The sequence below is a fragment of the Parastagonospora nodorum genome (genome assembly GCF_000146915.1).
Source record: "Parastagonospora nodorum SN15 chromosome Unknown scaffold_4, whole genome shotgun sequence".
NCBI lineage: Eukaryota > Fungi > Ascomycota > Dothideomycetes > Pleosporales > Phaeosphaeriaceae > Parastagonospora > Parastagonospora nodorum.
In genome coordinates this window covers 1,289,906-1,317,899 of record NW_001884552.1, presented here as the reverse complement: position 1 = coordinate 1,317,899, position 27,994 = coordinate 1,289,906, and the positions used below count along the sequence as shown (strand labels likewise).

Sequence of the window (27,994 nt, the reverse complement as noted above, 5' to 3'; positions counted from 1 at the left end):
TGTGATCAGAAGTAACAATGCATGGTGCGTTTTCTGAAGTTAGACGCGACGCGAGGCTGCTTCGCGAGACTCACGCGCTAGCACATGTGGTTGATGAAGTTTGCCGGGGACGGGAAGCAGGGTAAGTCCAGCCGAAGCGGATAGATTGCCCACCTGGGGAAAGTGGGGCAGCGAATGTTTTGGGAAGTAATAGGGCGCGTCCACACCGTCTAGACTCCTGTAAGATAAGTCCTGAGCCTTACCAAGAGGCTAGCAGTGCCTACAAGTACATAGGTACCAAAAGCATTCGGTCAAAACTTCTTCACAAGAGGTTCAGGCTTGCAAACAAGAAGCAGTATGTCCGGAAATAAACCTGCTCCAGTAGTCGACACAAACAATACTTTCGAAGATCTCAGCGGCATTGCGACTTCAGCTTTCAGCAACCCATATGATGCCTTGATAGCAGCATGTGACGACGATGCAGTCCGTCACCTCACGAAGTTTGTAGCATTTCGACACTGACGGGAGTTGTAGGCGCAGATACAGACGAAATACAGTCTGCACCGCTCCGCGAGGAATGCTCAGCAAAAGGCCAAACTGCTCGACAGCAGCTTCCCTGGTGTAAGCATCGACTCCATCTTGATGAGATTGAGCGATCCGACCCTTGAGCCTGGCTATGCAGACCCTAGGCACTGTCTTGTTTTCTGGGGCAGGCCAACCACCAAAGTCAAGGACTTGATTGAGCGTGTCCAGCAGGAGCTGTCAACAGTCGCACCAAGTGAGCCCAACAGAATGATACGCCCCCCACGAATTGCTGATGTTGAACAGATCTCTGGTTGATGCCGAGGGACAAATTACATATCACCGTGCTCGAAGTCACGCACTCGAAAACCTCTCCGGAGATCAAGAGTTTGGTCGACAGTATACGGGATAAGGCACCAGCCATCGACGACTATACGTACAGTCATCGTAGCCGATTGATCAAGCCACTCATTGGCTTCGACGCATCAGCACTTGCGCTAAGCTTTGTGCCCGCTGCCGGCGAAGGTCTGCATTCCGGCCGCAAATTGGAAGATGACAGATACACGTACCACCATCTTCGCCGGGATGTCTTTGGACTGCTGCGGGATTCAGACGTACAGGTCGACTCTCGATATGTGGTGCCATCAAGTCACTTGACAATCGGACGCTTCATTGATGCCAAAGACTTTGCTGACGAGGATGGAACGCATGGTGCCTCGAAGATGAAGGCGTTCGTTGACAAGATTGAGGAGATCAACGGTTGGCTTGAGAAAGAATTCTGGCCCGAGCATAACGATGGAACCATACCCGAAGGCGGCGAATTCAATGTCGGTGAAGAGACGGGCCTGCATTGTCGCATGGGCACGTTGTGGTATGGTGGCGGAGAGGAGGTGCATCACGGCAAAGGATATTGATTGATTAACTGTAACGAAACTAGACAGTTCATCGAAATGGACATGGTCGCCACCGTATTAATGGCAATGATTGTAGTGCTTGAGGTACTGTGTGAAGTTTGAATGCAGGTGCATATGTTTGGCGGGGTGCCATGTCGCGGCCCGCCCAAGCTCCGCCCGAGCTTCACCATCACGACAGCTGGAAACGTCTCTGAGACAGCAACACCCGCAATCTCTTTCACACACTGCAACTTTCTGGAGTACTCCTCAGTCATACTATATCTTCGACTTCTCGTTATCACAAGACACCACTTACTTCTCTCACAGCCGTTGACTGCCTAGAGGGGCAGCTCGCCTTGGATCAGCAGCCGGTTCCTGCTGCCTTCGACGGTGCATACGTGGCCTAGGCCTGTTCTCTAATACACACACACACAGTCTTTCCTCCTCGTACTCTATTCTAACACCAAAAATGTTCAACCGAGACCGCCTTCCTGGCTTGCCCGGGAGCTCCCCACGACCTCCGCCGCGCAACGATGGTTACGGAAGACCACCACAGCAGCAGCAGCCGCCGCCCCAGCGCGCACCAGCCCACGACACAAGAATGGGCGGCTATGATGACAAACCGCAAGGAGGCTACCCGCCGCAAGGTGGTCAACAGCGCATGCCGCAAAGAGGGCCAGCACCGGGTGGTGCACCCGCGAGACAGCTTAGGCCCATCAAAAGCCCCGGAGGCAACGCCTATGCGTTTGGCAACCTGTATGAGTGTCTATATAAAACTAGCTCTTATCCTCGCTAACAATTACAGTGTCGCTGTTTCCCCACAAGACTTTCCCCCAAGCCAGGACGGCTCCGACATTTACCTCCTCGTAAACGGCAATTACGTCCTCTCAGCTCGACCCAACTCGGAGTGCAACCCTGGTGAAATCGGTCTCACAGATGCACAGCGAACATGGGCGGGTATCACACTTGGTCCACAGGACATGGTACAGGTACAGCCATACGACGCCTTCAGCCAGAGCGGCGGACAGTCGTACTTGGGCGCAGTAGAGGTTGAAGTTGGGTTCGCGGCAAGGAAGACGACTGAGACTCCTTACGACCAGGATGAGCTGGCAACACAGTTCAAGAAGAACTTTGAAAACCAAATTCTTGCGCCCGGTCAGCAGCTCCTGCTCGACGTCAAAAACATACCGTTGAGGATGTCGATCCGCACTGTAACGCAGGTGGACCTATCGATGAACAACCAGGACGCTTCTGCGCCGCCGCTGACAGATCCCCGAGCTCGCGGTATCCTCACTAGACATACCGTGATTGACTTCTTCAAGGATGCCCGTACCGACATCAAGTTGAAATCATCGAACAGGCGGCCGGCTGCCAACTCTATCATCCAGCCAGGGTTCAAGTTCGAGGACATGGGCATTGGTGGTTTGGATAACGAGTTCAGTGCCATCTTCCGAAGAGCTTTCGCATCGCGCATCTTTCCTCCAGGCTTGGTCGAGAAACTTGGCATACAGCACGTCCGCGGTATTCTGCTATACGGTCCTCCGGGTACTGGTAAAACCCTGATTGCGCGTCAGATTGGTAAGATGTTGAACGCTCGCGAGCCAAAGGTTATCAACGGCCCTGAAGTGCTCAACAAATATGTCGGTCAATCAGAAGAAAATATCAGAAAGCTATTCGCAGATGCTGAGAAAGAGTACAAAGAGAAGGGTGACGAGAGTGGTCTCCACATCATCATTTTCGATGAACTGGATGCTGTATGCAAGCAGAGAGGCTCTGGTGCAGGTGGCGGCACTGGTGTTGGCGACAGTGTTGTCAACCAGTTGCTTTCGAAACTAGACGGTGTCGATCAACTGAACAACATCTTGCTTATTGGAATGACGAACCGCATGGACATGATTGACGAGGCGCTCTTGCGTGCGGGCCGACTGGAAGTCCATATGGAAATTTCTCTACCGGATGAGAAGGGACGAGCTCAGATTCTCAATATCCACACTACGAAGATGCGCAACAACGATGTCATTGAGAAGGATGTCAATGTTGATGAGCTTGCGAAAATGACTAAGAACTTCTCGGGTGCCGAGCTGAACGGTCTAGTAAAAGCAGCGTCGTCTTTTGCGTTTAGCAGGCATATCAAGGTCGGTACAATGGCCGCCATCGACCCTGACGTGGAGAACATGAAGGTCAGCCGCCAGGACTTCTTGAGCGCTCTCGACGAAGTGAAGCCACTGTTTGGTGTGGCCGAGGAGGAGCTTGGCAAGCGCATCTTGCGCGGCATTATCCACTACTCGCCGTTCATCAAGGATATTCTCGAGGAGGGGCGACTGTACATCAACCAGGTCAGAAAACCCGACTCGACTCCAATCCTCTCCGTTGCACTACACGGCCCGCCCGGAAGTGGCAAGACTGCGCTAGCTGCGAGAATGGCTATCGACTCGGGATTCCCATTCATCAAGTTGATCTCACCGGAAGACATGGTTGGCTTTAGCGAGATGCAAAAGGTACAGCAGCTCGACAAGACTTTCCGAGACGCATACAAGAGTCCACTTAGCGTCATTGTTATCGACAATGTTGAGATGCTCGTTGACTGGGTACCCATCGGACCCCGTTTTAGCAACAGCGTGCTGGTTGCACTAAAGGTGCTACTAGATAAGCAACCTCCCAAGGTATGTAGTAGTGAGCTGTGGCGCATGGAGACAATACTAATACGTCTAGGATCGTCGCCTGTTGATCTTCGCAACCACAACCGAACGCTCGGTGCTGACCCAACTTGACCTATTCAGCCGCTTCGACGCCGAGATCGCGGTACCGAACGTCAACACCCAGCAGGAGCTCGCACATATCCTGCAGGAGTCCGGTGCATTCGATGACATCAACCGTGCTATCAGGGAGATTCAAGAAAGCACTGACAGCCAAGAGATTGGCGTTGGTATCAAAAAGATCCTGACAGGCATTGAGACAGCGAAGCAGGATCAGGACGTGCCTGGACGCTTCGCAAGGGTCATGTCTCGGGCCATTGCAGCGAATCGTGGAACATATGGACAATAGTTCGCGCCGGGGTATGTCAGGCATGCAGAAGCGTGAAGAGGAGCACCCCAGATAGACTAGACGAAATAGAAGCATGTTCACACCCGCTGCCTGGTCTTGGGCTTCCCACTACCTAGTGCATAGCCCCACAGAACCATCAGCATGGCGCGCGTCAGCCTCGTGTAGCTCGTTCGGCGCATAGTTCCTGCTGTCAATTGGCGCGGGCTTGAGCACTACATGGTACCCAAAGTTCCGGCGCTCTGTACTACTGAGTTCCCAATGACTCCCAGTGGCTGGCCACGTTCGACTCGCATGGCCGCCTCTGACAGCTGTGACACCGAATCGGCTTGAGGACGCCCTGTCGACGCCAGTGCAACAGTTATGTGCGTGATGTATGTCTGTATGTGCCGATGGCGCAGAGTGAAGGAGTAACTCTACATAACACTCGTTTTCGGTATCTACGATGAACAAGGCTAGCCATTGATAGCTGCCGTAGTCTCCTACAAATGGGAGGGAGACACCGAGCTCAAGCAGCTGGATGGTTGTCTCGGGACCGCGAACGGGTGCACCATACCAGGGGACGACGTGCATGTCAGTACGAAGTATTGGTCACATGGAGCGGACTAATGCTAGTCCGGCTCCTTCACCGCCACCGGTAATGCTGCTACTTTGCATTTGTGTGTGCCATTGGGACATCTGCGGATGCCATTGAATGCTGTGTGAGGTTACGCGGACAGGGTTACAGCGTCGGCATAGGGCATCAGCGCGCCAAGTCTACACTGCATAGAGGCGCTTCACGGCCAATAGGCGTGATTCTTGCTCTGTACATTTGCTGCTCGTGGGGATGACGCATGGAGGGGCCCAAGCAGCCCTGGAGCGGGGCACAGATCGGACCGCCTTTTCTCGACGACACACCCGTACTGGTAACGTTTGCACTAAAATTCACACAAACGCTGTCCTCCCATCGCGCGCCGGACACACGCGCTCAATTTCTGGCAATCTCCTGGAAACGTACCCTGCCAGTTGCTGCTGCGCCTAGACGCACTGTATCGATCCTCCACCTACCTTGCTAGATTGCATGCTCAAAGGCGTTGGCATGCTGTCGAGCCAACGCATCAACTTGACAACACTTAGCATGTCCGTCAGGCAGACTATCCATGCACCTACAGCTGTGGAGCTGCCGCTGCTTTTGTCCGACGTTGGTGTCCGCGTCTGATGCGCTTACCATCTCTTGCTGCCTTTAGCAACGCACTGGTGCCGGTCATGGACGGCAATGCTCCCAGAATCGCACCCGTTTGCCATTGCACACCAATTCGCCCCGCTGGACCTTCCTGCTGATATGGGCTGAGTATTGTCTCCACTAGTCTCGTTCTAGAGCCAATTGGCGTTGTTCTTGATTCAATATCCCTCCGAGGCATCGTGGATCGGCTGCGACCTACCGTCTGGGGCATCATCCAGCCCAGTCTAAATGACGCTGTCACGGCCGGCTCCAGCGGGAGCATGCTTCACTGGACGTAAGACTATGCAGCTTTATCACCACATGGGCGGGGTCACGGCAGCAGATGGCGTGAAGGGGTCAACGCTATGCCCCGTTGACTAGCATGGTCCGATCCATTACCGACGTGAAAGGTATAAAAGGAGTGCATCTTGCGGTCCAAAGTGTTGTCTTTCCTGCTTCCTTATTCTCACCATTGACAAGCTCAACATCTCTAGTCAATTCGTTTGACAGCCTGACTCTTACTTCGGTTCAAGCTTTCTACATTCACAGAACACTACCACTAGGTCACCCACACTTTACACAACCTCACCTCACCGACTATCACCAAAATGCCTACCACCCAATCTTACTACTCCTCATACCCTCAGAACTCATATCCCATCCAAGTCCCACAGAAGCCTGGTTACTACTACCCGCCTCAGCACACTTATGGTCGTGTGTCAGGATCGCCACCAGAGGCACCAGATAGCGTCACAACTTCCGGTGTAGCATCCTACGAGCCATCGGCAGCATCCAGCAACTACGCCGGCAGCGCGAGCGACTATGAATCCACCAATGGCGCCACGTCCGTGGACCTCCTCGACTACATGGGTAACCGCCTGAACGGCTCGTTCGACCCAATGCCATTGGACCGTAGTCTCGCAAAGCAAGCGCAAACGTGAGTTCTCAGTCTTTCTAATTGCACTTGAATGCGCCCAAATTGAGGAAAGTGGTTCACTGACATATGATAGATCCGGTGAGCTCAACGCCAAGCACCGCGAACTTCTTGAACTACAGCAACTGGCTCAGCGAAGACTCATGGGCGCTCAAGCTAGCTTTGCTGAGGGCATGAAAGCTGCAAAGGAAGTGCAGAAAGATCTGCAATGGACACAGAAGCGGGTAGAGTGCGTTTACTCCGGCGATTTTTGGTGAAAGCCAGAGCTAACTTACCCCACAGTGCTCTCAATGACCGCGCAGCTCGCAAATACCCAGAGCAATTCAGGTCTGCTCAGCGACGCTACCCTGCGCCAGTCGACTACTAGGTCACTCGACGACCACCAAATCCGCCTCACGGCACTGTTGATGATCCACACATACACTTTTCGGCTTTCTCACACATTCGGCGGCACAACTCCATTTCTCGATTCCCCAGGTTCTATAACGGCCATTTGCGCTTTGTTTATTTGATGTATCTCGTTTTTTCTAGTTGGACGTCAAAGGACTGTCGTCCACGTTGTCCGCTCCACTCCGCTCCACTCCGCTCCACCTTTGGCCAGCCCGCCTCGCTGCTTTTAGCGCACCCACCAGGAACTTGCTTTTTAGACTGTGACTCGGTACGGGCCGTTGCAGCAGATCGCGCTTATGGCATCTACCGAACGAATCGCGGCAATTCAGCGACTGCTGGGACGGCAGTGAGTGCGCCAGCAGCGTGGGCTGGCCTCAATGGTGGACACGCTGTCGGGAGCTGCGAACTGCTGGAGCTCCTCAGGACTGGCTTGATGTGGACGAATAGAACCAGAGGTCGGAATTTCGGTTCCGGCAGATCTGAGATGTGGCTTTTGTTCTTTCTTTTGGCGTCATATATCACTGCTTCGGGATGGGTGGCCAGATGGTCGCCCAAGGTGTGGCTATTACTTAGCTGGTCAAAATCATGGTCAATTTTCTTCTAGTGTGCCTCGCTGTGCTCCCCTCTAATCCCTTAACTGGCAGTGCACATGCTGGGGCCGCTCAGCACGATCAACGTGAACTGTGGCTGAAGCCCGCCAGACTCGTAATCTCGTGACACCCGATTGTGACGTATAACATATGCCATGTTTCTCGAGCGTGCGTCCTGTAGTGCTATCCTTGCCGCATGTGTACATCATAAACTCGAAACCTCCACGTGACCCCTCCCAGCGCCCCATCGGACACCCGCATCTCATCCGCTCGCTTCACCCCTCCACCCATCCACGCACAACATACACGAGAACCACCCCCTCGCTTCTACCATCCTGGTCCAAGCACGCCACTCAACCTACCAACCTGCACCCTCGCCTCTCGAAACACGAAAAGCGACACTGCCGTCCCCCTCGGAAGCATCACGGCCCAAGTACAACTTCAGCGTCCGTCGGAATGTGTATTATGGCGGTGAGCTTCCGAGGTAGAGGTCCCGAGAGCTTTGTGTGATGATGACTGCCGGGTTGTGGCACTGTGGCGTCGGGGCGGATGTGTCAATGCTAGGTTATCAGTATGCGGTCTGACATGGGCAGGGGTGCGGGATGGGGAGGTTGTGTAACTGGAGTGCAGCGAGGATCGGAGGATTGTTGGGGAGGGGGCACGACAGGAGTGATGTCGGCGATTGGGCGGGTGGCCTTGCATATTTGGTTGCTGGGGTTTGGAGGATAGCACGTGGTTCGATATAATGCTGGAGTAGTGGGTGGTATTTTTAGTTCTTGCTTTCGCCAACTCGGCCCGCTCCTCTCCCGGTGGTTGGACGTCCACGACGACAGGTTTGAGCTATCCTTTGTATAGCACAGTGCCATGTGGATTTACGATCGGAGTTCTCCATGCTTTTTGAACTCAGCATGAGGCTATCGCTGGGATCGATACGTTCGTGTACATTTGCTGATAGCTCTGTGTGCAGTGAAAAAGGTGCATCGCTAGTTCCTGGGACTGTCCCGCGAACTCGATTAGAGCAAGTGCGATGCCTCTGGGCATCGCCGAACGAATTATTGTGCTTCGAAGCACACCCGCTGCGCTGAGTCCGATAGATAGGTCAGCTCATGTGCCGAAAGTGCTACCAAACCACTGACCTTCATTTCCCTCCCATCAGCTTCTCCCAGGGATTCTCTACGAAGTTCGGGAGAAAGTAGGCGGTGTCTCCATGTTCGTTCTGGACACCAAATTTGAGAGCATTCAGCTCGCCTTTCGAGATAGCGGGCCCGCCAAATGAGATCATCTCATCTTGAGCAGTCTGTCTAGCTTGAGAAGGAGCAGATCTAGTGTTCGGTGTATTTGTTGATTTGTCGGGAAGCGTCTGTGCACGAGCTAAGAAGTCTGCGAGTCCTGACGCTGCTGCTGGCTTTGGTGCCTTATTTGGTTTCTGCGTGGATGTAGCTGGAGCAGAGATCTGATTCGCATCATCATTCATAGCGGCATCGTCGAGCTCTTCGGTCGCAACCTTTTTTGTCCTGACGCCTAGCTGCGTGGTGTTGGCTCCACTGGCATCTTCCTTTGAGGCTGCTTTTGGCGAACTGGCGTGGTCATACTTTCTCTTTTTCGTGCCGCCAAAGGACCCGAAGCCCATGGCGGCCGCGATATCCAAGTCTTCTTCTTCGTCCATTGCAAACTCGCCGGTCAAGTCTTTCGATTATGGCTCGGTGTTGTTGCAAGGATGAAGGCAGTCACAAGCATAATACATATTTGGGCTTATATAAGCAGCGCTAGTGATCGCGGAGCTCCAGAAGGACCGCCGAGAACGTGAATCGCTCTTTCACGCATATTCCATGCTTGTTGGAGCGTTGTGATGCATGAGCTTCCACCGTCTTCCGCTCGCTCCACGGCCGCCTCGAGTAGATCTCTAGAAAGTACCACTGACTGTGGCTGAGTCTTGGCCTTGGCGGCCCATGTCATCATCATCTGTGCAGGGCTGCAGGGTTCACTCTACTAACTTTCAGGACATCGCGCCTCAACGCGTCCGCAGTCTTCTTCGACCATGTCCTAATCAGTCTGTTCTCGCATCGCAGTCGTCGCTAAGTGCTCACGATGAGTGAAACATCACCCACCCAGGCGGAGCGCCGCTTGGAACGCCGCTTCCTTCGGCCCAGCGTATGTAACACTGTCCGGACGCCTCACTTCACAGGCTAACAGGATGCGACAGCTGCGGTCCGCGACCATGATCCAGCCTCGTACTGGCGAGCGCGTAAAGAAGAGCTTCACTCTACGTAGATCCAACCACGGAGCCACCGAGTCGTCCGAGTTCCTGCTTGCGCCCGGCGAATATGACCCTGTGCGACATCGAGAGCTGGGCCGCATCGAGCGCTGGAAGGAGGAGGGCACCTATAGACTCCGCCAAGCATATGCATACTGGACATCGCCCACTGGCATAGGCATTCTCAAGTGCACGCTCGCATACATACTCGGGTCCCTGGCTACTTTTGTGCCCGCGATTGCCGGACTGCTCGGCAGGAACGATGGAAAGCATATTGTCGCGACTATCACTGTCTACTTCCACCCTGCGCGCTCGGCCGGGAGCATGCTTGAAGCTGTTTTGGTTGCGTTCGCTGCCTTTTCATATGCAACCTTTATCTCGTTCTCTAGCATGGCTGTATCAGTGTATTTCGGAAATCATCACCAACTGGTCATTGGGCATATCATAGTGCTCATAGTATTCGTTGGAGGCGGTCTGGGTCTTGTAGGCTGGACGAAACAGAAACTCGGAAATCCCCTCGTCAACGTGGGCTGTTCTCTGACATCGCTTGCTCTGATCACGATCCTCACAAAGGAAGGCGCTGTGCAAGCTGCTGTATTCTCCTACGTCAAGGTTTGGCAGGTTTTGAAGATGATAATCATGGGATGTTCGGCTTCAGCTGCTGTGTCTCTTCTCGTACGGCCGATCTCAGCGCGTAATGAGTTTCGCAATACTGCCATCAAGACTACTGATGCCATGGCCGAGATACTCAACAGCATCACGCGAAGCTTTTTGTCCGGTACCGAACAGGACCTCAAGAGCGAATCTTTCGTCAAAGCTACCAACCAGATCAACACGACCTTCAAGACCCTGGTCAAGAATCTAGGAGAGGCCAAGTTTGAGCACTATGCTCTTGGCACTGAGCAGGAATTCAAGATCAACGCTCGCTTGGTAAAATGTCTCGAGAAATTGATGCAGAATATCGGTGGCTTGCGAAGTGCTGCTGAAACACAGTTCTCACTCCTCGCGCAGACAGACACACACGGAACGGAATCAGCTATCTTCGGAAATGGAACGGTGACTTCCTCGGTCTTCTCAGAGCACGCCCTTTCGACGAGTCCACCGCAATTGGGATCCCCTGGTATGGAGCATGCAGAGCGGCGCAGTAGTATATTGGCCTCGATCGATGAGGTAGGCGAGAGCTCTGCAGAGCCATCAGCAGCTGCTTCCGCAGAAGCCTCCGACGACGAGTCTATGCAAAAGAGTCGGAGCTCGACAAAGATCCCAACATCAATCCAGAACAATCTTACGCCTGCTGATATGTTCTCAATCTTCATTGCACACCTCGGGCCGCCGATGAAGTCGCTTGCGTACACGCTTCGCGAAGTACTATCGGAACTGCCGTTTGGACCTGGCCCTGAGTACGACATGGCAATCAACGAGCATTTCCGTCACAGCCTGGTGGATGCAAAAGCTTTGTTCACCAACGCCCGCCGGGAAGCACTTTCGATGGTCTACAAGAACAAAGTCCCTGCGAAAATTAGCTCCGCAGCTATCGCAGCCGATTATGAGGAGGTTGCGGCGAGTTGCGGCTACTTCAGTTCCTCCCTCGAAGATTTTGCAGAAGACATGGTTGCCTTCCTGGACATACTTGAGGAGCTGAAGACGAACGTCAATCGCTATCCCCGGCGCAGGACTTGGCAATGGCTAAAGTTTTGGCAAAAGGGACGTAGCCGTTCGTACTTGGGTGATGACGATGGTGAGTCCTGGAAATAGTCTTGAGTCCTCGGCATTACTAATTCTGACAGAAGCGGAGGGTCTCATCGATGAAGACAACAACCAGACACCTGGAGGAACACACGAGATCCATAACCCCATATATCGCCGAGACACACGCGGTGATCCCTACAAGCCGCTCAACCAGCAGCCACTATCATACAGAATATGGGTGGCATTATCCATATTCAGAAGAGACGATCTGAAATATGCAGTCAAAGTAGGAATCGGAGCGATCTTGTACGGCATGTGGTCGTTCATTGAGCCAACTCGCAAATTCTATGGTCTGTGGCGAGGAGAGTGGGGTCTGTTGTCTTACATGCTTGTGTGCTCCATGGTATGTCGTCGTTCCCGCATAATCCGGAAATCGCTAAGAATGAATTAGACTATCGGAGCTTCCAACACGACCGGATTCCAGCGTTTCGCTGGTACTTGTCTAGGAGCCGTCTTCGCCATTGCAGCGTGGATCGCCGCAGACGAGCACGCCTTCGTTCTGGGCTTCTTCGGGTGGCTGGTTTCGTTGCTGTGTTTTTACATCATCGTTGGCAAGGGCAAAGGACCTATGGGCCGCTTCATTCTGCTCACATACAACCTCTCTGCTCTTTACGCTTACTCACTCTCTGTTAAGGACGACGATGACGACGATGACGAGGGCGGCATATCACCGGAGATATGGGAGATTGTGCTTCATCGTGTAGTCGCAGTCATGGCTGGATGCCTTTGGGGTATCGTTGTCACGAGGGTCATCTGGCCGATATCTGCGCGACGGAAGGTCAAGAAGGGCACCTCGTTGCTGTGGCTCAAGATGGGTCTCATCTGGAAGCGCGGACCCCTCAAGACAATATTGGAAGCCAATCTGACCAACCAACGCCATCCTGGATCGTTCATGACGGTGAAGGAAGAGCTTGAACTTCGCAGATTCCTGAACCACCTCGAGACACTGCGTGCCTCCGCGTCGTCAGAATTTGAGCTGCGCGGGCCGTTCCCTGACAAGAGCTTCAAGATCATACTGGGTGCAACGAGTCGCATTCTGGACAGCTTCCACGCCTTGAATGTGATTATCATGAGAGAGTTCGAGGCGTCTGAGGGCGAGAAGGAGGTACTGAAGTATACCATGAAGGAGTGGAAGGAACTGAGCTGGCGAATCAGCCATCTGTTCTCTGGTAAGTCTCACGCGATATTCGGTGATGTGTTCTCATGCTAAAACTTTTCAGTAATGGCATCGTCCATGAAGCTAGCCTACCCACTCAATGACGTACTGCCCAACATCGAGCATACGCGGGATCGCTTGCTTGCTAAGGTCTTCGAGTTCAGACAGTCTGGACTGGGGAAGGTGATCGCGAGAGACGAAGATTATGAGCTACTGTACGCTTATGGTAAGTCTCCTCCAGCATGGTAAACGACGTGTTCAATGCTAATGCAATGACAGCTCTCGTGACGAAGCAATTGGCTGACGATCTGAACGTTATCGGTCAAGAGATTGAGAAGCTGTATGGTGTACTGAGCGAGGAGGATTTGAAGCTGCAATAATAGGCCACGAAAGTGTTATATAATTGGAATCTCATCGCATCATCGATCACACCACTTTCAAAGACTCCTTCGTAAAACATGTGAAGCATCAGCAGGACCTTAAATATGGCAATGCTCGTATCCCATGCCCGACTTCGGGAGTGTACCCGATTCCGAGCACCGCTCGAACCGAGGTTAGCCCGCTACTACATCCTGGGCATTGCTTGGTACTGACACACGTGGGGTGCGCCCTATGGTCTTACGACATCCGTTTTTTCAATTCTGCTGTTCCTTTCTTAACATCCTCATCTTCTGCCTTAACTAGCAGTGACGAGCCAAAATGGAGAAAGTGGAGTTCGAATGGGACAAGGAGCGGAGGTTCGAGATCGAGAAGGTGCCGCCGGTCTATCTGCTCACGGCGCTGTGTGTAGTGCCGTTTGTGGTGTACTTCCTTTTGAACTTTTTGAGCCCGCTGATTCATCGGATTACGGCTATGCGGATCTCTGAGGCATGTTGGAAATTTTGGGATGAGGATGTTTGCTGACATTGGAGTAGATCTATGTCTATCCGATCAAATCTCTACGAGGCGTGAAAGTGCAAGAGGCATTAGGCACACCACATGGCTTCAAACACGACCGTACTTCACCACTGTCTGGACCTTCCCCTTCAAATTCTAATCACGAACAGGAACATTCATTCTCCTGCAAATCACCCCGGAAGGACCCAAACCAATGGCCGTATCCCGCCAACCCGAAATGACCCAATTCTTCCAAGAAATCACGGGTTACAACGACGCCGACGGGTCTCTACGCATCACCTTCCGCGCCTTTGGCAACACCTCCGCCGAAAAATCCGTAACCATCCCCTTGAACCCAGACACCTCCAAGCTCGAACCCTACGAGGTAAACCTGCACTCCAGCCCCGCTTCAGGCTACAAGATGCCCGCGCACTACAACGCGTGGTTCTCCGAGTGTTTCGGGTACGAAGTGATGCTCGTGTATCTCGGCGCCAACACGCGCGCCGTCCTCTTCGAAGACATGCAGCCCATCGAGCCGGACCCACTAACCCGGTTCCTGCGCGACAAGCTGCCCTTCACAAAAGGCTACGTCGAGCGGCTCATGGGCCTGCGCCAGACGTCGCAGTGGCGCATCGGCTTCGCAGACTGCGCGCCGTACCTCATCTGCTCGCAGACGTCGCTGGAAGACGTGTCCTCGCGGCTGCCGGAGGGTGAGGAAATGGACATCACCAAGTTCCGGCCAAACATTGTGATCGCGGGCGCGTTTGAGGCGTATCAGGAGGACTTCTGGGGGAAGCTCAAGATTAATAATCGCACCGAGATTGTCATGGCGCACAATTGCGTCAGGTGCAAGAGTATCAATATCGATTATGAGACGGGGAAGCCCGGCGTGGGCGCAAAGGGGGAGGTGCTCAAGCGGCTGCAGAAGGATCGCAGGATAGATATTGGGGCCAAGTGGAGTCCTGTGTTTGGCAGGTATAGTTTCTGGGGCGTCGGGGAGAAGAGCGAGGTTGTGAGGGTGGGGGATCGGGTTAATGTGAGCAAGGTGAATGATGGGCTGACGATTTGGAGTAAGTTTTGTTTTCAAGTTTGTGTGATTAGGTTGCTGACGCGTGCTTGTAGGTTGGCCGGGGTTGGCTTGACGGGTTGTAGGGAAATAGAGGACAGAGATGCATGTTCTTCTACCAATTTACACTCGTTTTCCGAAAACCTTGAAGCGCGACACGCCGCCGTCGGGGATAATGACCAGTTTGGCATGTGTGTATCCCCGTCCCTTGATCTCCTTCAACTCATCCTTGTACACGTGCACCTTGTCCGGCCCACTCTTCTGTGGCTCCAGTACCTCCACCCACTCCTTGTCGTCGTGCGTTGGTTCCTTCTCAAATGCGCCAGCAAACACCTGGACCTTCTGCGGGAAGTTGCCACGGAAATGTGCAGTGTCGATAACAATGTTATCAATCTCTCCTTTCGCGCCCAGCCGAACAATGGTCCAATCAACGTGCTCGCCACGCGTGCGCTTTGTCTCCCAGCCATCGCCCATGTCCTTGCCGCGGCCGGGTAGTAGGAGGTTGTCTTTCGTGCCGAAGTGCTGGTCTGAGCAGGAAGTAGCAACGCCACCCATGACAGTCGCCGAGAGCTCGAAGACGGCTGAAGTATCTTGCGGGAAGACTGGTACCGCGACACCATACAGGCGGAAACGAGCGATACCACCATCGGGGTACATGAGGAGCCTGACGTGTGTGTACGCTTTCTCCGTGATGCTATCGAGTAGCCAGCCATGTCGCTGACTTGGCCCGCACTCCTGCTTCGCCAGGATAGTTTCCCAGCCAGTGTAGTCTGCCTTCTTGACTGCCTCCTCTTCCTTCTCGTCTGTTATGAATGCACCTTCAACTGCAATTTCGGGCGAGTGGTTGCCATTGAAGAAGGCAGTGTCGATTTCGACACCAGCGACCTTGCCACTTGCGGTGCCTAGTCGTATAACAACCCAGTCTGCGGGTTCAGGGTTGTGGCGTCGCGTCTCCCACCCATCGTACCAAGCTCCAGTGTGTACAAACACTCCTGGTTTGCGAATTGGGGGCGTTGGAGTAAGGAGGTTCTCGGCGGCCGCAAACCATTCGTCGCTGAAGGAGAGAACCTTTGAGCCCAGAGGGGCGGAGATGAGATCTGGTCGTGGATATCAGCGACAGTCTGTGAGAGTTGGCGAGTGCCATTGCATACCTGTGTACTGCGACTTAAAAGTGGAGTCAATCTGGTCTGCAGGGATTTGGCGAGCTGCGGAAGTCGCAATGCTCTTCACATCCTCAGGGTCAAAGCTGCGAATTTCCATGATGGCAGGGAGTTTCAGGATGTATAATTATTTCTGTGTGTAACAAAGAGGCCTCAGGTAGCTACTGGATGAGAAAAGAAACACTCGAGATGGCTATGGCGGGGTGCCAATGAGGGTTAGTGGGGTAGCTGGACCCTGAGAACTCCGGAAAAGTATCTGGAGCGATCGGGATCCGCCGATAACCTAGAGATACCGTTGGAGATGGGTCCGATGACGGAGATAGCAAGTGCTATGAACTTTTACATTGAGCGGATGCATGTTTGCTGAGGAAAACGTGTACCAGCTGTGGGGCCTGCCTTCGCTCGATGAAAACATTCGTGTTGAACATGAAGTTGTATTGATCTTATCCAAGTTGACCCCTGTACCATTGGCTCCATTCTCCTTCGCTTTCTATGCAAAAAGTTGGGTATGATGATCATAAAGAAAATGTTGGGTCTGAGATACGACCTGATGTTTGTGCCAGACGAGTTCTGTCGGAGTCTGCAATGCGCGTTCAAAGGCTTGAGGGTTAGCCCACTAAGCTTAGTACCAACAATGACACATGCCGTCACATGCTCCTCCCAAGTAATCCTCTTTTGACTGGCTGTAGACGGAGTGAGGTATCGGACCGGAGACTCACGAGCATTCTAATTGCGGACACAGTTATTAGAGTGCAGACCCGGTCATTGTACGTGGTCTGTTTCTCAGCCAGCGAGCATGGAAGCACCTATGGTCAAGCAAAGATTAGCTCAGCCACGAGTGAATGATTTAATGCAGCATCTTCACCCATAGCTGCGATCATTCCACTGTGTGTCTTCGTAGTAGGCTTCTCCGTTCTTGTTGCCGCCGTTGAGATCAAGCTTAGCCATGAACTCGGGCGGAACGGTCGGGATATATTTCCGTTCTCGTTCCCTGTTCATGCCGCCAAATCCGGCGCCATAGCTGATGAGCATGTCGGTCGATGTTGGCAAGGAGAAAGGCAGCATGTACGAAGGATCCAGAAGCAGTTCGTCCGGCGGCTCATCCTTCTCATCTTCTTCAAGCTGACGAGAAGGTGCGGGTGACGGTGAGGCAACGTTCTGCGCTGTTGGCCGCACCGGAGTCGTAGGTGCGGAGTCCACTGTCTTCTGCTGTGGGTTGGGAGATCTCGCGCGTGCGATCTTCCGGTCTGCAGCGGCTTTTTGAAGATGTACGATGTATTTGGAAGCGCTCTTAGGCAGTCCCTTCTCACCCACTTCAGGCCGGTAGTACTTGGCTGTATGCAGAAGCTGTTGTGGTGATAGCCTCGTAAGTTGCTGCAAGGTGCCCACGAGGGATTCCAGGTCCTCTCCAAGTGAAGAAAAGCATTGCAACCATTGAAGTAACTGCACGAGTGGTTCAAGATGCCGTTTCGCGGAATCCACGGTGTTCTCGCCGGTGGATGTCATCGAACCGTTCTCGTAGTGCTCCGGCTGTCGGTTGTTCGATCGCGCCCAATCCTCGAGCGTCGATACATTCATGCGTATTTGCATCGCCTTGGTCCGCGCGAGGAACTTTCGATTAGACATGATTCGGTTAAAAATCTCAGTTGAAAGCCAGTATATCAGTTGCGAGAGGATCTGTGCTGTGATTACAGAGTGCACGTCGTATAGGTCGAGGACAAACAGAGTTGACGACAAGAGCGACGTTATGTTACGCGGCGATGGCTGTGCTCTTCGCTTTGGCGACGGAGGTCTGAAACGCTTCTCGATAGGCTCAATCGGTTTGGCCTTTGGTTTTGAGCGGAATATCTTCCATTCGTGCTGGAACTGCACGTCTTCAAATCCAGGCATCGGCTCGTGGTCAAGCATAGCCTGGTCCAAGTTCTTGTCCATTCTACGTTCCGCGTCTCGGATGATCAAGATGAAGATTTCGTTAATCAGCTCCGCCATCTGCAGCTGGAAGTCGGTCGTTGCGCCCATGACACCAGGGTCTTTCTTGAGGTAGTGTAGGAGTAGAGTCGCATTGGACATCCAAAAAGCCAAGACAGTCATGTCCCACTGGTATCTTTCCACGACCTCGTTGATCTTGGTCATCGCGGCTTTGAGGAGTGTCTCTAGCAGCTCTGGGCTGGCGTGGTAATGCGCATATCGAGCGCTGAGAAATAGTATGTTTGCGGGTACTGGTTTCTGGGACGGGGAGCGCTGCGGCGTCATGTTCGTGATGATGATATCGAGTATGCGCTCGAGCTCGCTCTCCTGGAAGACGAACATCTGGTCGTTCAGGCACCTATCCCATATGAACTCTTGTGCCTCTTCCTCTGGCTCCTCTGGGGTCTGTACTTGTCAGTCACGCTTCAAGAATAGAACAGGAGACATACCTCTGGCTGTTCGTCCAGGCCTAGATTTCCAATGTCGACCTCGAGGTTGAATGCACTCTCCATCATCATGCGACGTTTTAAGTCGTTCTCGTGCATCTCCTGTTCGAAGCGATCCTGCTCGAAGCCAGAGTTGTAGAAGTCGTCGCCTACACCGGCATTACCAATGGCGTACCCGCTCTCGTGGAGGTAGTCGGAGATCTCGCTGTTGGGCTCGACAAAGTCGAAGGCCGTCCGTCCGCCAGACGATTTGACGTCGGGAGAAGCTCCATGGTCGAGGAGGAGCTTCACAATAGCCTTGTGTCTGTTGGTCATGGCCCACATCAGCGGGGTCCAGCGGTTCTTGTCCTGGATGTCCACCGTGGCACCTTCCTCAATCAGAACTGCTGCGACGTCCTCGTGTCCAAAACAGCTTGCATAGACCAGGGGAGGTGTGCCTTCTGCGTCGACGCCGTTGATGTTGATGTATTCCTTTGTTTTGCCGTGCAGCAGCCGCTTCACCCGCTCGAGCTCGCCATTGGAGGCGGCCAGCGTGAAGAGTCCCTGCAATGCCTCCCTTTTCTCGTCGTGCGAGAGCTTCTCGTCGGCGACAACCTTGGCCTCGTCGCCTGCGTTCTCGTTCTTCAGGCGGGCCTGGTGGGCCAGCATCTGCACAAGGCGGCTGTCGCTGTCCTCGAGCTGCTGCATGTCCTCATCGCCAAAGCTCGGGTCGTCCAGGGAGAGGTTGAAGTTCAGCGGGCGGGCGGGCATTGGCGTGGTGAGGAAGGTGCTGCCACCTTGCCAGGCGTCGTAGATCTCCGTCTCATCGTTCATGATGTTGACATTGCGGCGGTCGTCGAGCGAGGTGGGCAGGTCGGAGGGCAGCTGTCGTGGCCTCGGGGCGTCGTCGCCGGGGAAGGCATGCTCGTTGTCGGGCGACTCCATGGTGGGACATTGAAGTGTCACTGCAGACGGTGCAGTTGCTGGCTGCAGCGGCCCAGGGTTTTTCCGAAGCGGTGCAGGTTTGCAGGTTACCGTGGTGTGCAGTAATTGTGCCTATACATGGGTGTCTTGAATTCTCGAGGGGTTCCCAGTCAGTCGGTCGAGGCGTGGTGGGGGAGGGTGGAGCCGGCACGGCTACGTAATGTGACTGCTGCGTCTTGGATGCATCCAGTGAATCACGCAGGCACGGTCCAGAGGGGATAGCCTGTGGCACGATGAAATGGGGGGTGGAGCTCTGAATCCGCCGTTAAGCCTCACGTCGCCAGCGATGATGCGGGCACGGATGCTGGTTGACGGTGATGTCGGAGCATGCTGCTGGACGATCCCCGATGTCCCGCTGGCTGGTGTGGGGAATAGTCGGCCAGCTTTGTAGCACTGCGACTCCAAGCCCATCAGTCAGCCCAGAGGTGCATACTACCCAAAGACATCCCCTCAAACCCTCCGCCACCGCACCGCAGAGCGCCGTCGCCGTCGCCGTTGCCGTTGCCACCGCCATCCCTCTTCCTAGCCTCGTTCGCATCTCTCCATCGCTATGATTGTCGCCGTTTGCGCGACACGACCTGGGCATCAATCCTAAGCTCCGCAGCCCCACCGTGAAATATGCCCAGCACCAGCTCGCCCACCATATAGCGTGAAGGTATACACAGTGCCAGAATGGCGCCGGGAGATACGGAAACGGGGCGTGCAGCGCGCTTTTCTCACATATTCGCGCGTCTCATCGAGCTTCACAACTACGTCTGGGACCCCAAGATCGAGCCATTCCACTCATCCTACGACAACTGGCACTTCTTTGGCTACGAAAAGACCTCCTCTGCCGAGCGCCCGTCCTCTCGAAGTGCCCTCACCTCGCCCACGCCCTTCTCATCGCATTCGCCCGACTCGAGTCGCCCGGGCCTGACACGGAGCCATAGAAGCTCTGGATCCGATACAAGCGCCATCACACACAATCATGGCGCAGAGATACTTCAAGGGCGGCCTGTTGTGTGTCGTGTATCGACCCATACTCTGCGTCTGGAGCGCGAGTTCCAGTTGTCTAAGCTCGTGGTGAAGAAGTCGGATCCTGAGTGCAGGCACTTTGTTCGCCCAATCGAGTTTGTTAGGCTGCCAACAAAAGCTGGAGAGGAGCCGCTTGTGGCCAGCATATTTGAAGCGCCAGGTAAGATCGGCCCCTGTCTTCGGGCTGTCTGATGCAGAACTGACGTTTCTCTCTCCAGGCCCCAATTTCCTCAAGGACCTCGTCACTTTCGGCCCAAATTGGTACCGGTTTACCGGCGCAGAGAATAACTGGCGATCATCTACCCCGCAGCCTGATGCAGGAGTGCCACTTCTTACTTTCCTGGACTTTGCTATTGGCGCAACCGAATGTCTCGAGATATTGCACCATGGCCATGAGATTGTGCACGGAGAGTTGCGTGGAGATGCGTTTCACTTTGCTTCAGACGGAACAGTCAAGATGATCAATTTTGGTAGTGGGGCAAGATCCTTTGAGAACGGTCTTACGTCTGCTGGCTGGAACTCGCTGAGTCGCGAGGTCGGCATTGAGCTGAAACTCGCCTTCGTCGCGCCCGAACAGACCGGCCGCATGCCCGCTGAGCCGGATAGTCGAACTGACATCTATAGTCTGGGCATTCTTTTCTACGCCATGCTTTGCGGGACCACTCCTTTCGATGGCACTACAGCCCTCGACGTGATGCAAAGTGTGATAAGTCGGCGTATACCTCCAGCCTCCTCAAAACGCATTGACATACCGGATGCCTTGTCAGATATCATCCAGAGAATGACCCAAAGAAACATTGAAGATCGTTATCATTCGACGTCCGGGCTCAAATATGACCTTATTCGTATCCGAGAGCTCCTGTCCGAAGGCGACAGTGGTGGGCTGAAATCTTTTGAAGTCGGCACGAAAGATATATCATGCTTCTTTAATCTCCCTCTCAAGCTGATAGCCCGCGAGAAGGAAAGACAGATTATCATCAATGTCATCGAACGCGCCGCCAAACGTCGCCGGGGTGGCTTGAAGAACTTTAATAGCTTGAGTTTGAGTTCAACTTCTTCCTACTCAGATCAGCGACTGGAGATACTGGACGATGTCCTGTCTGACAGCAATAGTTCAAGGGGTTCAGAAAGCCGATTGAACAGCATATCGTCTGCGGCGCCGGTTTTCATGGACTCTGCACGATCCATACACCAGCGATCCCAAGACAGCGTGGCTACGGAGAAATCTCTGTCTGATGAAACACCAGTTCGGCCTCCACTTCAACAGTCTTCTAGAGGTCCGTCTAATAATAGCGTTGAGGGCAACATGTCTCACTCTCGATCTTACCAAACAGCGTCAGCCACAGAGAGTTCGCTGCTTCGCACCGTGTCTAACACGAGGAAATTCCGGCACAAGGCTCGTTGCGAGGTTGTAGCTATATCTGGAGCCACTGGCCTTGGCAAGTCGCGCCTGGTGCAGAGCATCCAAAGCACAGCCAGAAGATCCGGATATTTTGCCACAGCAAAGTTCGATACCAACAGGAGAGCGCCGTTTGAGCCGATTCTCAGGCTCATGTCGTCTTTGTTCCGGCAAATTTTCAGTGAAGCGGATGTTTCAACAGATTTTCATAACAGTCTCCGGGGCTTCCTGAAGAATACAGGCGTATGGACTGTGCTCCGCACATACTTGGACCTTCCGGACTGGCTACTAAATACAGGGGCATCAAAGTCACAGAAAGTTGTAGAAACAAGTAGAGTTACCGAACGAGATCGGCGGGCATCATCACCGGCGATACATTGCGGCAGCTCTGGACACACTGCGGAGGCCTGGCTTCGGAGTGGAGGTGCTTCCAAGTCGTCTAAATTCATGAACGTCTTCATCGACGTGCTGCGATTATTGGTGCGTGCCGCCCCATCTTTTTTCAGAAGCCTCAAACTATACGCAGCCGATATGACTGCGTTCAGTTCCAAGCTTCTTGAATTCCGTTCTACCATTGAGCTGTTGCTGACGAAGATTGAACCTCCAGGCCGTACAGAAACTCTGCATCTGGAACCTGGACGATGTACACAACGCCGACCAAGAGAGCGCGGAACTCATCCACCACATCATTCAAGCCAAGATACCCTTGGTTTTCATGCTCACCTTCACTGACGAGAATGTTCTGCCTCGCGAGCTCCGATCCCTACTGCCAAATGCAACTCGGGTCCAGCTGAGTACATTTACAGAAGCACAGACAGCCGAATACGTTGCTGAGACTCTGCATCGTGACAAAGACTATATCCTGCCTCTTGTAGCCGTGGTCCAAGAGAAGAGCCATGGCAATTTGTTTTATATTCGCGAGATTTTGGATACATGTACGAATACTCCGGTACGAAGTGGACGGATTGCTAGTATGCAACTGACTGCTGAAGTCTGGCGCATAGCGACAAGACATCTACTGAGTACCATGTCTTTAGGATACGGAGCTTTGCTAACAATGTCTAGGGTACGTGATGGCCATGCACAATACATGTAGCCAAGTTTTTAAGATCCTGAACAATGACTAACATAAACTGCGCAGCTATCGAAAGAAATGTGTCTACTATTCTTGGCGAGAGAACAACTGGATGTTCGACCTTGACAAAGTGTTTGAGGTTTTCGAAAGCCCAGAGTACGGATCTTCTGTAACCAACGACTTCATTGCAAAGCGACTGCTTGAGCTACCTCCTTCGACCCGGAAACTGGTAGCTTGGGCTTCGCTTCTTGGGGGTTCATTTTCTTTCGACATGGTGAAGCAGCTTATGAACCCCAAGTACGCACCTGCAGATGCAAAGCGGATCCCATTGTTGGAGGGCAAAGAATCCGCCATAGAAGCCCTTAACCTTGCTCTTGCCGCCTACGTGCTTATGCCTGGAGAGAACGACTCGAGGTTCCGCTTCAGTCATGACCGGTATTTGACTGCTGCTTCATCCTCGTTAGATCAAGAGTGGGATGTACAAATGATGCATTATCTCATAGCGAAGATGGCAACATCAGGAGTGGTATATCATGACGAACTCATACTGGGATCAAAGGCGCTGTATATGCGAAGCCGCCACATATGCCTCGCAGCAGATCTCATCAAGTCTAGGGAGACGAAAAGAGCTCCGTTCCGAGATGTTCTTTACCAAGCAGGCGAGGCGGCATGCGAATCCGGAGCCCGATCTACTGGGATCTACTACTTTGCGCACTGCCTTGTGTTGCTTCAGGACCACCCCTGGGACGACACGCAGCCCGATGTGTCGTATCAAGAGACTCTTCAACTTTTCGTCCGCTCAGCCGAGTGCTACTGGCACCAGTCGATGCTTGATGAAGCCTTGAGCTTGATTCGAACAACTTTTAAGTTTGCGCGTAATCCAGTTGACCTAGCGTCGTCTTTCATCCTACAGTCTCGCGTGTTCGCAGTTCGAGGGGATAGCTTTGGAGCTTTCCAAGCTCTTAAAGATTGCCTATCACTACTGGGATGCCCAATTGAGCGTACAACGTGGGAGGCATGTGACGATGAGTTTCAAAAGATCTACGCCAAAATGCAAGAGGTGGACAAGGAGGAGCTCTTAGCTCGTCGGTTGTCGGCAGACAACCGAATACTCTTGACGATGGGACCAATCTTTGTGGAACTGCTCAGTGCTGCATTCTGGTCCAACAGTCTCTTGTTCTACCAAGCCACGCTGAAGCTGATCAACACTCATCTTGAAGGTGGTTCTATCTCTCAAGTGGCCCTGGCGTACGTCCACCTAGGCACAATTGCCGCAGGACGTTTTCAAATGATGAACTTTGCTGTCGATATGGGCGCTATGGCTAAACGCCTCTTTCAGATGTACCCGGACGACAACTACACAGTTGGCCGGACGCAAACTCTTCTTCCGCTCTTCCTTGGCCATCTCGAAACGCCCGTAAGAGATCTAATACCTGACCTGGAAGCTGCATTAGAGGTCACCCTCTCCGCGGGCGATAGGATTCTGACCCTCCTCAACCTCGGCGTACAAGCCCATTTCCGCGTCATGGCGTCGCAGGACGTTACCGAAGTAGAGGCATCGATAGAAGAAACGCCGCTGGATACGAAGAACTGGCAGCGCGATATGAGAGGCGGGACGTTCCTGATGGGGTCGAGACAGTACTGTAGAGCGCTTCAAGGCAAGACCGGCGTCCAGAAAGCGTCTCTAATCTTTACCGATGATGAGCACAGCTCGGCCGAATACGTCAAGTATCTCGAAGAAACGGCCAGCAACCCGAAACGGCCAAAGTCGATATATCTCGCCATGAAAATGCCCGTACTCACTCTCTATGGGTATGTTGCTGAAGCAGTGGAGCTAGGCGAGCTCCTGCTTCCCATGCTCAGTAGTCTCTGGTGCGAAAGACTCAACTACTCCGTCAGGTACCACTTGTCGCTCTGTTATATGGCAACTCTGCGGGACGATCCAAAGAATGCGCGCAAGGAAGAGATGACCAAATTTGTCCAGGATACTATCCAACTTTTGGAGGCTTGCTCGACGGTCACCGATGTGAACTACCGCGGCTGGATTCACTTGCTTCTTGCAGTACTAGCTGAAGTACAGCGGGATCCTCCGTCAGCTTTGCAGAATTACGAGGCTGCTATGGATCATGGCGAGGAGAATGAGTTTGTGCTGGATCTGGCGTTTGCTCATGAGCTGTACGGCGAATGGTTAGTATTAAGTCTTCAAGGCGTATACAAGGCATCAGCTAACTTCGTAAATTAAGGCTCGTCCGCAAGAAGGCCTACAGGGCTGCTCGTCACTCATTCAAAGATTGCATGAGTACCTACCGGAGGATATCAGCTCATGGCAAAGCAAACCATGTAGCCACGAAGTACGACTGGCTCCTATGCGATAAAAGCTCGGTCATGACAGTCTCGAACGGGACGCAGACGACTGTGATCGATACAGGAAATACCACGCTAAGGCTCGAACAAAATGAGGACCAGGAACAGTATCTGGCTGCCGAAACTGCCGTGGATCGCACACAGAACTGGATCGTGCCAGAGACCGGACGGCGGCACGAGTCTTCGCAAGACTTGCACAATGGGTTCACCGCCGTGGGACTTGATATGCTGGACCTTAGCAGTATCCTTGAGTCGTCTCAAGTGCTTTCAAAGGAACTGAAGGCATGTACATTCTTCTCTAATACACGATTCCGGCTCGGCACGCTGCGAAGCCTCTAGAGTGCGGTGCTTGAGTATTGCAAAGGCCCTGCGGAACGTTCTACGCAAATGGCGGTTACGTACAATCAACCGCGACAGAATAGCAGTCAGCATGCAAGAGTGGACAAGCCATCCAACATCCTGAAGCTACACGCATGGCCTCGCTGTCGAACATGAAAACTAGCGATACCGCGTATAGCTTCAGGATATGCTTTCGAGAACCGTTACTGACTTCTTGTTTAGGTCGATAAATTGATGGCTAAAATGGCGGCCATTATTTTGGAGTCTACTGGCGGCAGCCTATGTGGGATTGTTATCGAAGACTCCCAAATTGAATGGAGCATTGCATGTATCGCGACGAACGAGCCCAACAGCGAAACTGGATTTGCCCCAGGCGTCCGTTCCTACCCAACCGGCCAGCCTCTCGACACCGTAGATGACGTTGTCGCCCGCCAGGTTACCCTATACACTTTACGATTCCGAGAAACCGTCTTCGTACAAAATCTGCTGGAGGATGACCGCTTCTCCAACGTCTCAGGATCATACCTGGCACGAAATCCCGAAGGTAAAGCCGTTATTTGCATACCAATTGTACACTCAGATCACCTGTTGGGTAGTATATATGTGGAGGGCCCACCGAACTCCTTTACCGAGCGCAATACGCAGGTTCTACGACTGCTGGTTAACCAGATCTCAATCTCGTTGGCAAACGCCCTGCTATTCAAGGAGATCGAACGAGTCAGCGCAAGTAATGAGGCAATGCTGGAGATGCAGAAACGCGCACTTGCCCAAGCACGAGCGGCTGAAATCAAAGCCAAGGAGGCCGAGGCAATAGCTATAAGGAACATGAAGTTGAAGGAGGAGGCCGCGAAAGCAAAGAGTCTCTTTTTGGCTAATGTGTCGCACGAGCTTCGCACGCCTCTAAACGGTGTTATCGGCATGTCGGAGCTGCTCAAGGCCAGCATTCTCAACTCGGAGCAGACTGGCTACGCTGACTCGATCCGAGTATGCGCCGATACGCTCTTATCCATCATCAACGACCTCCTGGACTACTCGAAGCTGGAGGCTGGTAAAATGTCCGTGATGGAAATGCCACTATCGCTGACGGAAACCATTACCGAAGTTGTCCGCGCTCTCGCGTATACTAACGCCGAACGAGGGCTCAAGACCGTTGAACAGCTAGAACTCAACCCTGAGATGATGGTCATGGGCGATCCTGTCAGGCTTCATCAGATTTTGATGAACCTGCTCTCAAACTCCTACAAGTTCACGCCGAAGGGCTCCGTTACCGTGCGCGCGGTCATCGACCAAGAAACCGACGAATACGCAGACGTGACAATCAGCGTCATCGACACCGGCATCGGCATACCCGCGGAGCAGAAAAAGAAGCTCTTTCTTCCCTTCTCGCAAATCGAATCCTCTTCGTCCCGCAGCTACGGCGGCACAGGCCTCGGCCTGAGCATCTGCAAAGCACTGATCGAGAATGTCATGCACGGCAAAGTGTGGCTTGATTCACGGGACTCTGGACCTGATCGTGGTACAACGGTGTCATTTTCGCTGCGCTTCCGCAAGGTTGCGAAGACTTCTGTGCTGGATAGGCGGAATACACGCGAAACGGATCTCATGGCCAAGTTCTCCAGTCAGGATAATAATGGGCATGAAGCGCAATCAGGAGCGTGCATTGACCTTTCGACGATTCCGAGGAATGAGTTGAGGGTTTGTATTGCTGAAGACAACTTGATAAACCAGCGGATCGCCATTTCATTTGTACAAAAGCTTGGCTTCCGGTGCGATGCTTATTTAGACGGCCTAAAGACCATTGACGCGCTTGAGCGTGCAAGTGATAACGGCCGACCGTTCCATCTTGTGCTGATGGATGTACAAATGCCGCACTGCGATGGCTATGAAGGTAAGTGCTTAGAGACAGACCGCAACCACCTAAAACATACTAATTCGGCCACAGCCACCAAGCGTATCCGCAAGCACCCAAATCCTGACATCCGAAATATACTCATCATCGCCATGACCGCATCTGCCATCCAGGGAGACCGCGAAAAGTGCCTCGAATCGGGTATGAACAACTACCTGGCCAAGCCTGTGCGAGCACAGACTCTGAAGGCTCTCCTTGAATCATACCTCAACAAGGACCAAGAGAAGGAAATACCGAATCTGGAGGCTGAGGCCCAGAAGCTTGTCAAACAAGCACTCAACGAGACTGGCAGTAGTGACAAGGACAGTGGGATGAAGAAATCACAAGATGCGCTGCTAGACGGAGAGACTGGGGAGAAGAAGATGATGAGGAATCGGCCTTCAAGCGTGCGCAGTGTCACGCAGCGCTGGCTTGGGCCTAGTGGTAAGGACGGAGCAGCGCCAAACTAGACGCAATTGCTGTGTCTAGGACTTCCAACTTGTCGAATGTATTCTTAGGCTCGAGTGCTAGAATAGAACATTATGTGGCGTTTTGGGCACTTTTTGGCTAGTCGTTGGGGCGCAACACGATTCCTATTTGGACAAGCTTTGCACATGTTCTTCGGACGGTATATAGTTTGTCTCCCGAGGTCTTTGTCACTTTGACAACCGACGAAATTAATATATAGAGTTCTGAGCTGGTTCAGTTGCCAGATATACTTCTGTC

General features: G+C 53.0%; 12 protein-coding genes across 12 annotated transcripts; 7 read left to right on the top strand and 5 right to left on the bottom strand.

Moving 5' to 3' along the window:
* Nucleotides 1-336: 336 nt before the first annotated feature.
* Nucleotides 337-4,439, top strand: SNOG_03196 (hypothetical protein; the record flags this gene model as incomplete). The annotated part of the gene is made up of 6 exons (XM_001793722.1): nucleotides 337-462; nucleotides 514-757; nucleotides 808-1,391; nucleotides 1,822-2,150; nucleotides 2,200-4,057; nucleotides 4,107-4,439. 6 exons carry the CDS (start codon nucleotides 337-339, stop codon nucleotides 4,437-4,439), a joined length of 3,474 nt encoding a protein of 1,157 aa, XP_001793774.1.
* A 108-nt stretch (nucleotides 4,440-4,547) lies between these two features.
* Nucleotides 4,548-5,009, bottom strand: SNOG_03194 (hypothetical protein; the record flags this gene model as incomplete). The annotated part of the gene is made up of 2 exons (XM_001793721.1): nucleotides 4,548-4,776; nucleotides 4,852-5,009. The coding sequence occupies 2 exons, from the start codon at nucleotides 5,007-5,009 to the stop codon at nucleotides 4,548-4,550; spliced, it is 387 nt and encodes a 128-aa protein (XP_001793773.1).
* Nucleotides 5,010-5,487: 478 nt separating this feature from the next.
* Nucleotides 5,488-5,836, bottom strand: SNOG_03193 (hypothetical protein; the record flags this gene model as incomplete). The annotated part of the gene is made up of 2 exons (XM_001793720.1): nucleotides 5,488-5,537; nucleotides 5,644-5,836. The coding sequence occupies 2 exons, from the start codon at nucleotides 5,834-5,836 to the stop codon at nucleotides 5,488-5,490; spliced, it is 243 nt and encodes an 80-aa protein (XP_001793772.1).
* Nucleotides 5,837-6,245: 409 nt separating this feature from the next.
* On the top strand, nucleotides 6,246-6,938 carry SNOG_03192 (hypothetical protein; the record flags this gene model as incomplete). The annotated part of the gene is made up of 3 exons (XM_001793719.1): nucleotides 6,246-6,574; nucleotides 6,648-6,800; nucleotides 6,854-6,938. The coding sequence occupies 3 exons, from the start codon at nucleotides 6,246-6,248 to the stop codon at nucleotides 6,936-6,938; spliced, it is 567 nt and encodes a 188-aa protein (XP_001793771.1).
* A 608-nt stretch (nucleotides 6,939-7,546) lies between these two features.
* SNOG_03191 (hypothetical protein) lies at nucleotides 7,547-8,039 on the top strand (the record flags this gene model as incomplete). The annotated part of the gene is made up of 2 exons (XM_001793718.1): nucleotides 7,547-7,637; nucleotides 7,792-8,039. 2 exons carry the CDS (start codon nucleotides 7,547-7,549, stop codon nucleotides 8,037-8,039), a joined length of 339 nt encoding a protein of 112 aa, XP_001793770.1.
* Nucleotides 8,040-8,272: 233 nt separating this feature from the next.
* SNOG_03190 (hypothetical protein) lies at nucleotides 8,273-9,217 on the bottom strand (the record flags this gene model as incomplete). Its single annotated transcript, XM_001793717.1, has 2 exons — nucleotides 8,273-8,632; nucleotides 8,688-9,217. One exon carries the CDS (start codon nucleotides 9,215-9,217, stop codon nucleotides 8,690-8,692), a length of 528 nt encoding a protein of 175 aa, XP_001793769.1. The 3' UTR covers nucleotides 8,273-8,632; nucleotides 8,688-8,689.
* A 552-nt stretch (nucleotides 9,218-9,769) lies between these two features.
* SNOG_03189 (hypothetical protein) lies at nucleotides 9,770-13,136 on the top strand (the record flags this gene model as incomplete). The annotated part of the gene is made up of 5 exons (XM_001793716.1): nucleotides 9,770-11,543; nucleotides 11,593-11,897; nucleotides 11,946-12,723; nucleotides 12,775-12,936; nucleotides 12,990-13,136. The coding sequence occupies 5 exons, from the start codon at nucleotides 9,770-9,772 to the stop codon at nucleotides 13,088-13,090; spliced, it is 3,120 nt and encodes a 1,039-aa protein (XP_001793768.1). The 3' UTR covers nucleotides 13,091-13,136.
* Nucleotides 13,137-13,409: 273 nt separating this feature from the next.
* Nucleotides 13,410-13,661, top strand: SNOG_03188 (hypothetical protein; the record flags this gene model as incomplete). Its single annotated transcript, XM_001793715.1, has 2 exons — nucleotides 13,410-13,492; nucleotides 13,625-13,661. The coding sequence occupies 2 exons, from the start codon at nucleotides 13,410-13,412 to the stop codon at nucleotides 13,659-13,661; spliced, it is 120 nt and encodes a 39-aa protein (XP_001793767.1).
* Nucleotides 13,662-13,824: 163 nt separating this feature from the next.
* Nucleotides 13,825-14,795, top strand: SNOG_03187 (hypothetical protein; the record flags this gene model as incomplete). Its single annotated transcript, XM_001793714.1, has 2 exons — nucleotides 13,825-14,656; nucleotides 14,709-14,795. The coding sequence occupies 2 exons, from the start codon at nucleotides 13,825-13,827 to the stop codon at nucleotides 14,726-14,728; spliced, it is 852 nt and encodes a 283-aa protein (XP_001793766.1). The 3' UTR covers nucleotides 14,729-14,795.
* SNOG_03186 (hypothetical protein) lies at nucleotides 14,776-15,912 on the bottom strand (the record flags this gene model as incomplete). Its single annotated transcript, XM_001793713.1, has 2 exons — nucleotides 14,776-15,749; nucleotides 15,804-15,912. The coding sequence occupies 2 exons, from the start codon at nucleotides 15,910-15,912 to the stop codon at nucleotides 14,776-14,778; spliced, it is 1,083 nt and encodes a 360-aa protein (XP_001793765.1).
* A 761-nt stretch (nucleotides 15,913-16,673) lies between these two features.
* SNOG_03185 (hypothetical protein) lies at nucleotides 16,674-19,303 on the bottom strand (the record flags this gene model as incomplete). The annotated part of the gene is made up of 2 exons (XM_001793712.1): nucleotides 18,230-19,303; nucleotides 16,674-18,185 (listed from the first exon to the last, which is right to left on the bottom strand). Exons 1-2 carry the CDS (start codon nucleotides 19,148-19,150, stop codon nucleotides 16,674-16,676), a joined length of 2,433 nt encoding a protein of 810 aa, XP_001793764.1. The 5' UTR covers nucleotides 19,151-19,303.
* Nucleotides 19,304-19,861: 558 nt separating this feature from the next.
* On the top strand, nucleotides 19,862-27,738 carry SNOG_03184 (hypothetical protein; the record flags this gene model as incomplete). Its single annotated transcript, XM_001793711.1, has 8 exons — nucleotides 19,862-20,363; nucleotides 20,422-20,904; nucleotides 21,073-22,082; nucleotides 22,210-22,508; nucleotides 22,744-24,864; nucleotides 24,921-25,323; nucleotides 25,603-27,268; nucleotides 27,323-27,738. 8 exons carry the CDS (start codon nucleotides 19,862-19,864, stop codon nucleotides 27,736-27,738), a joined length of 6,900 nt encoding a protein of 2,299 aa, XP_001793763.1.
* Between the last annotated feature and the right edge of the window lie 256 nt (nucleotides 27,739-27,994).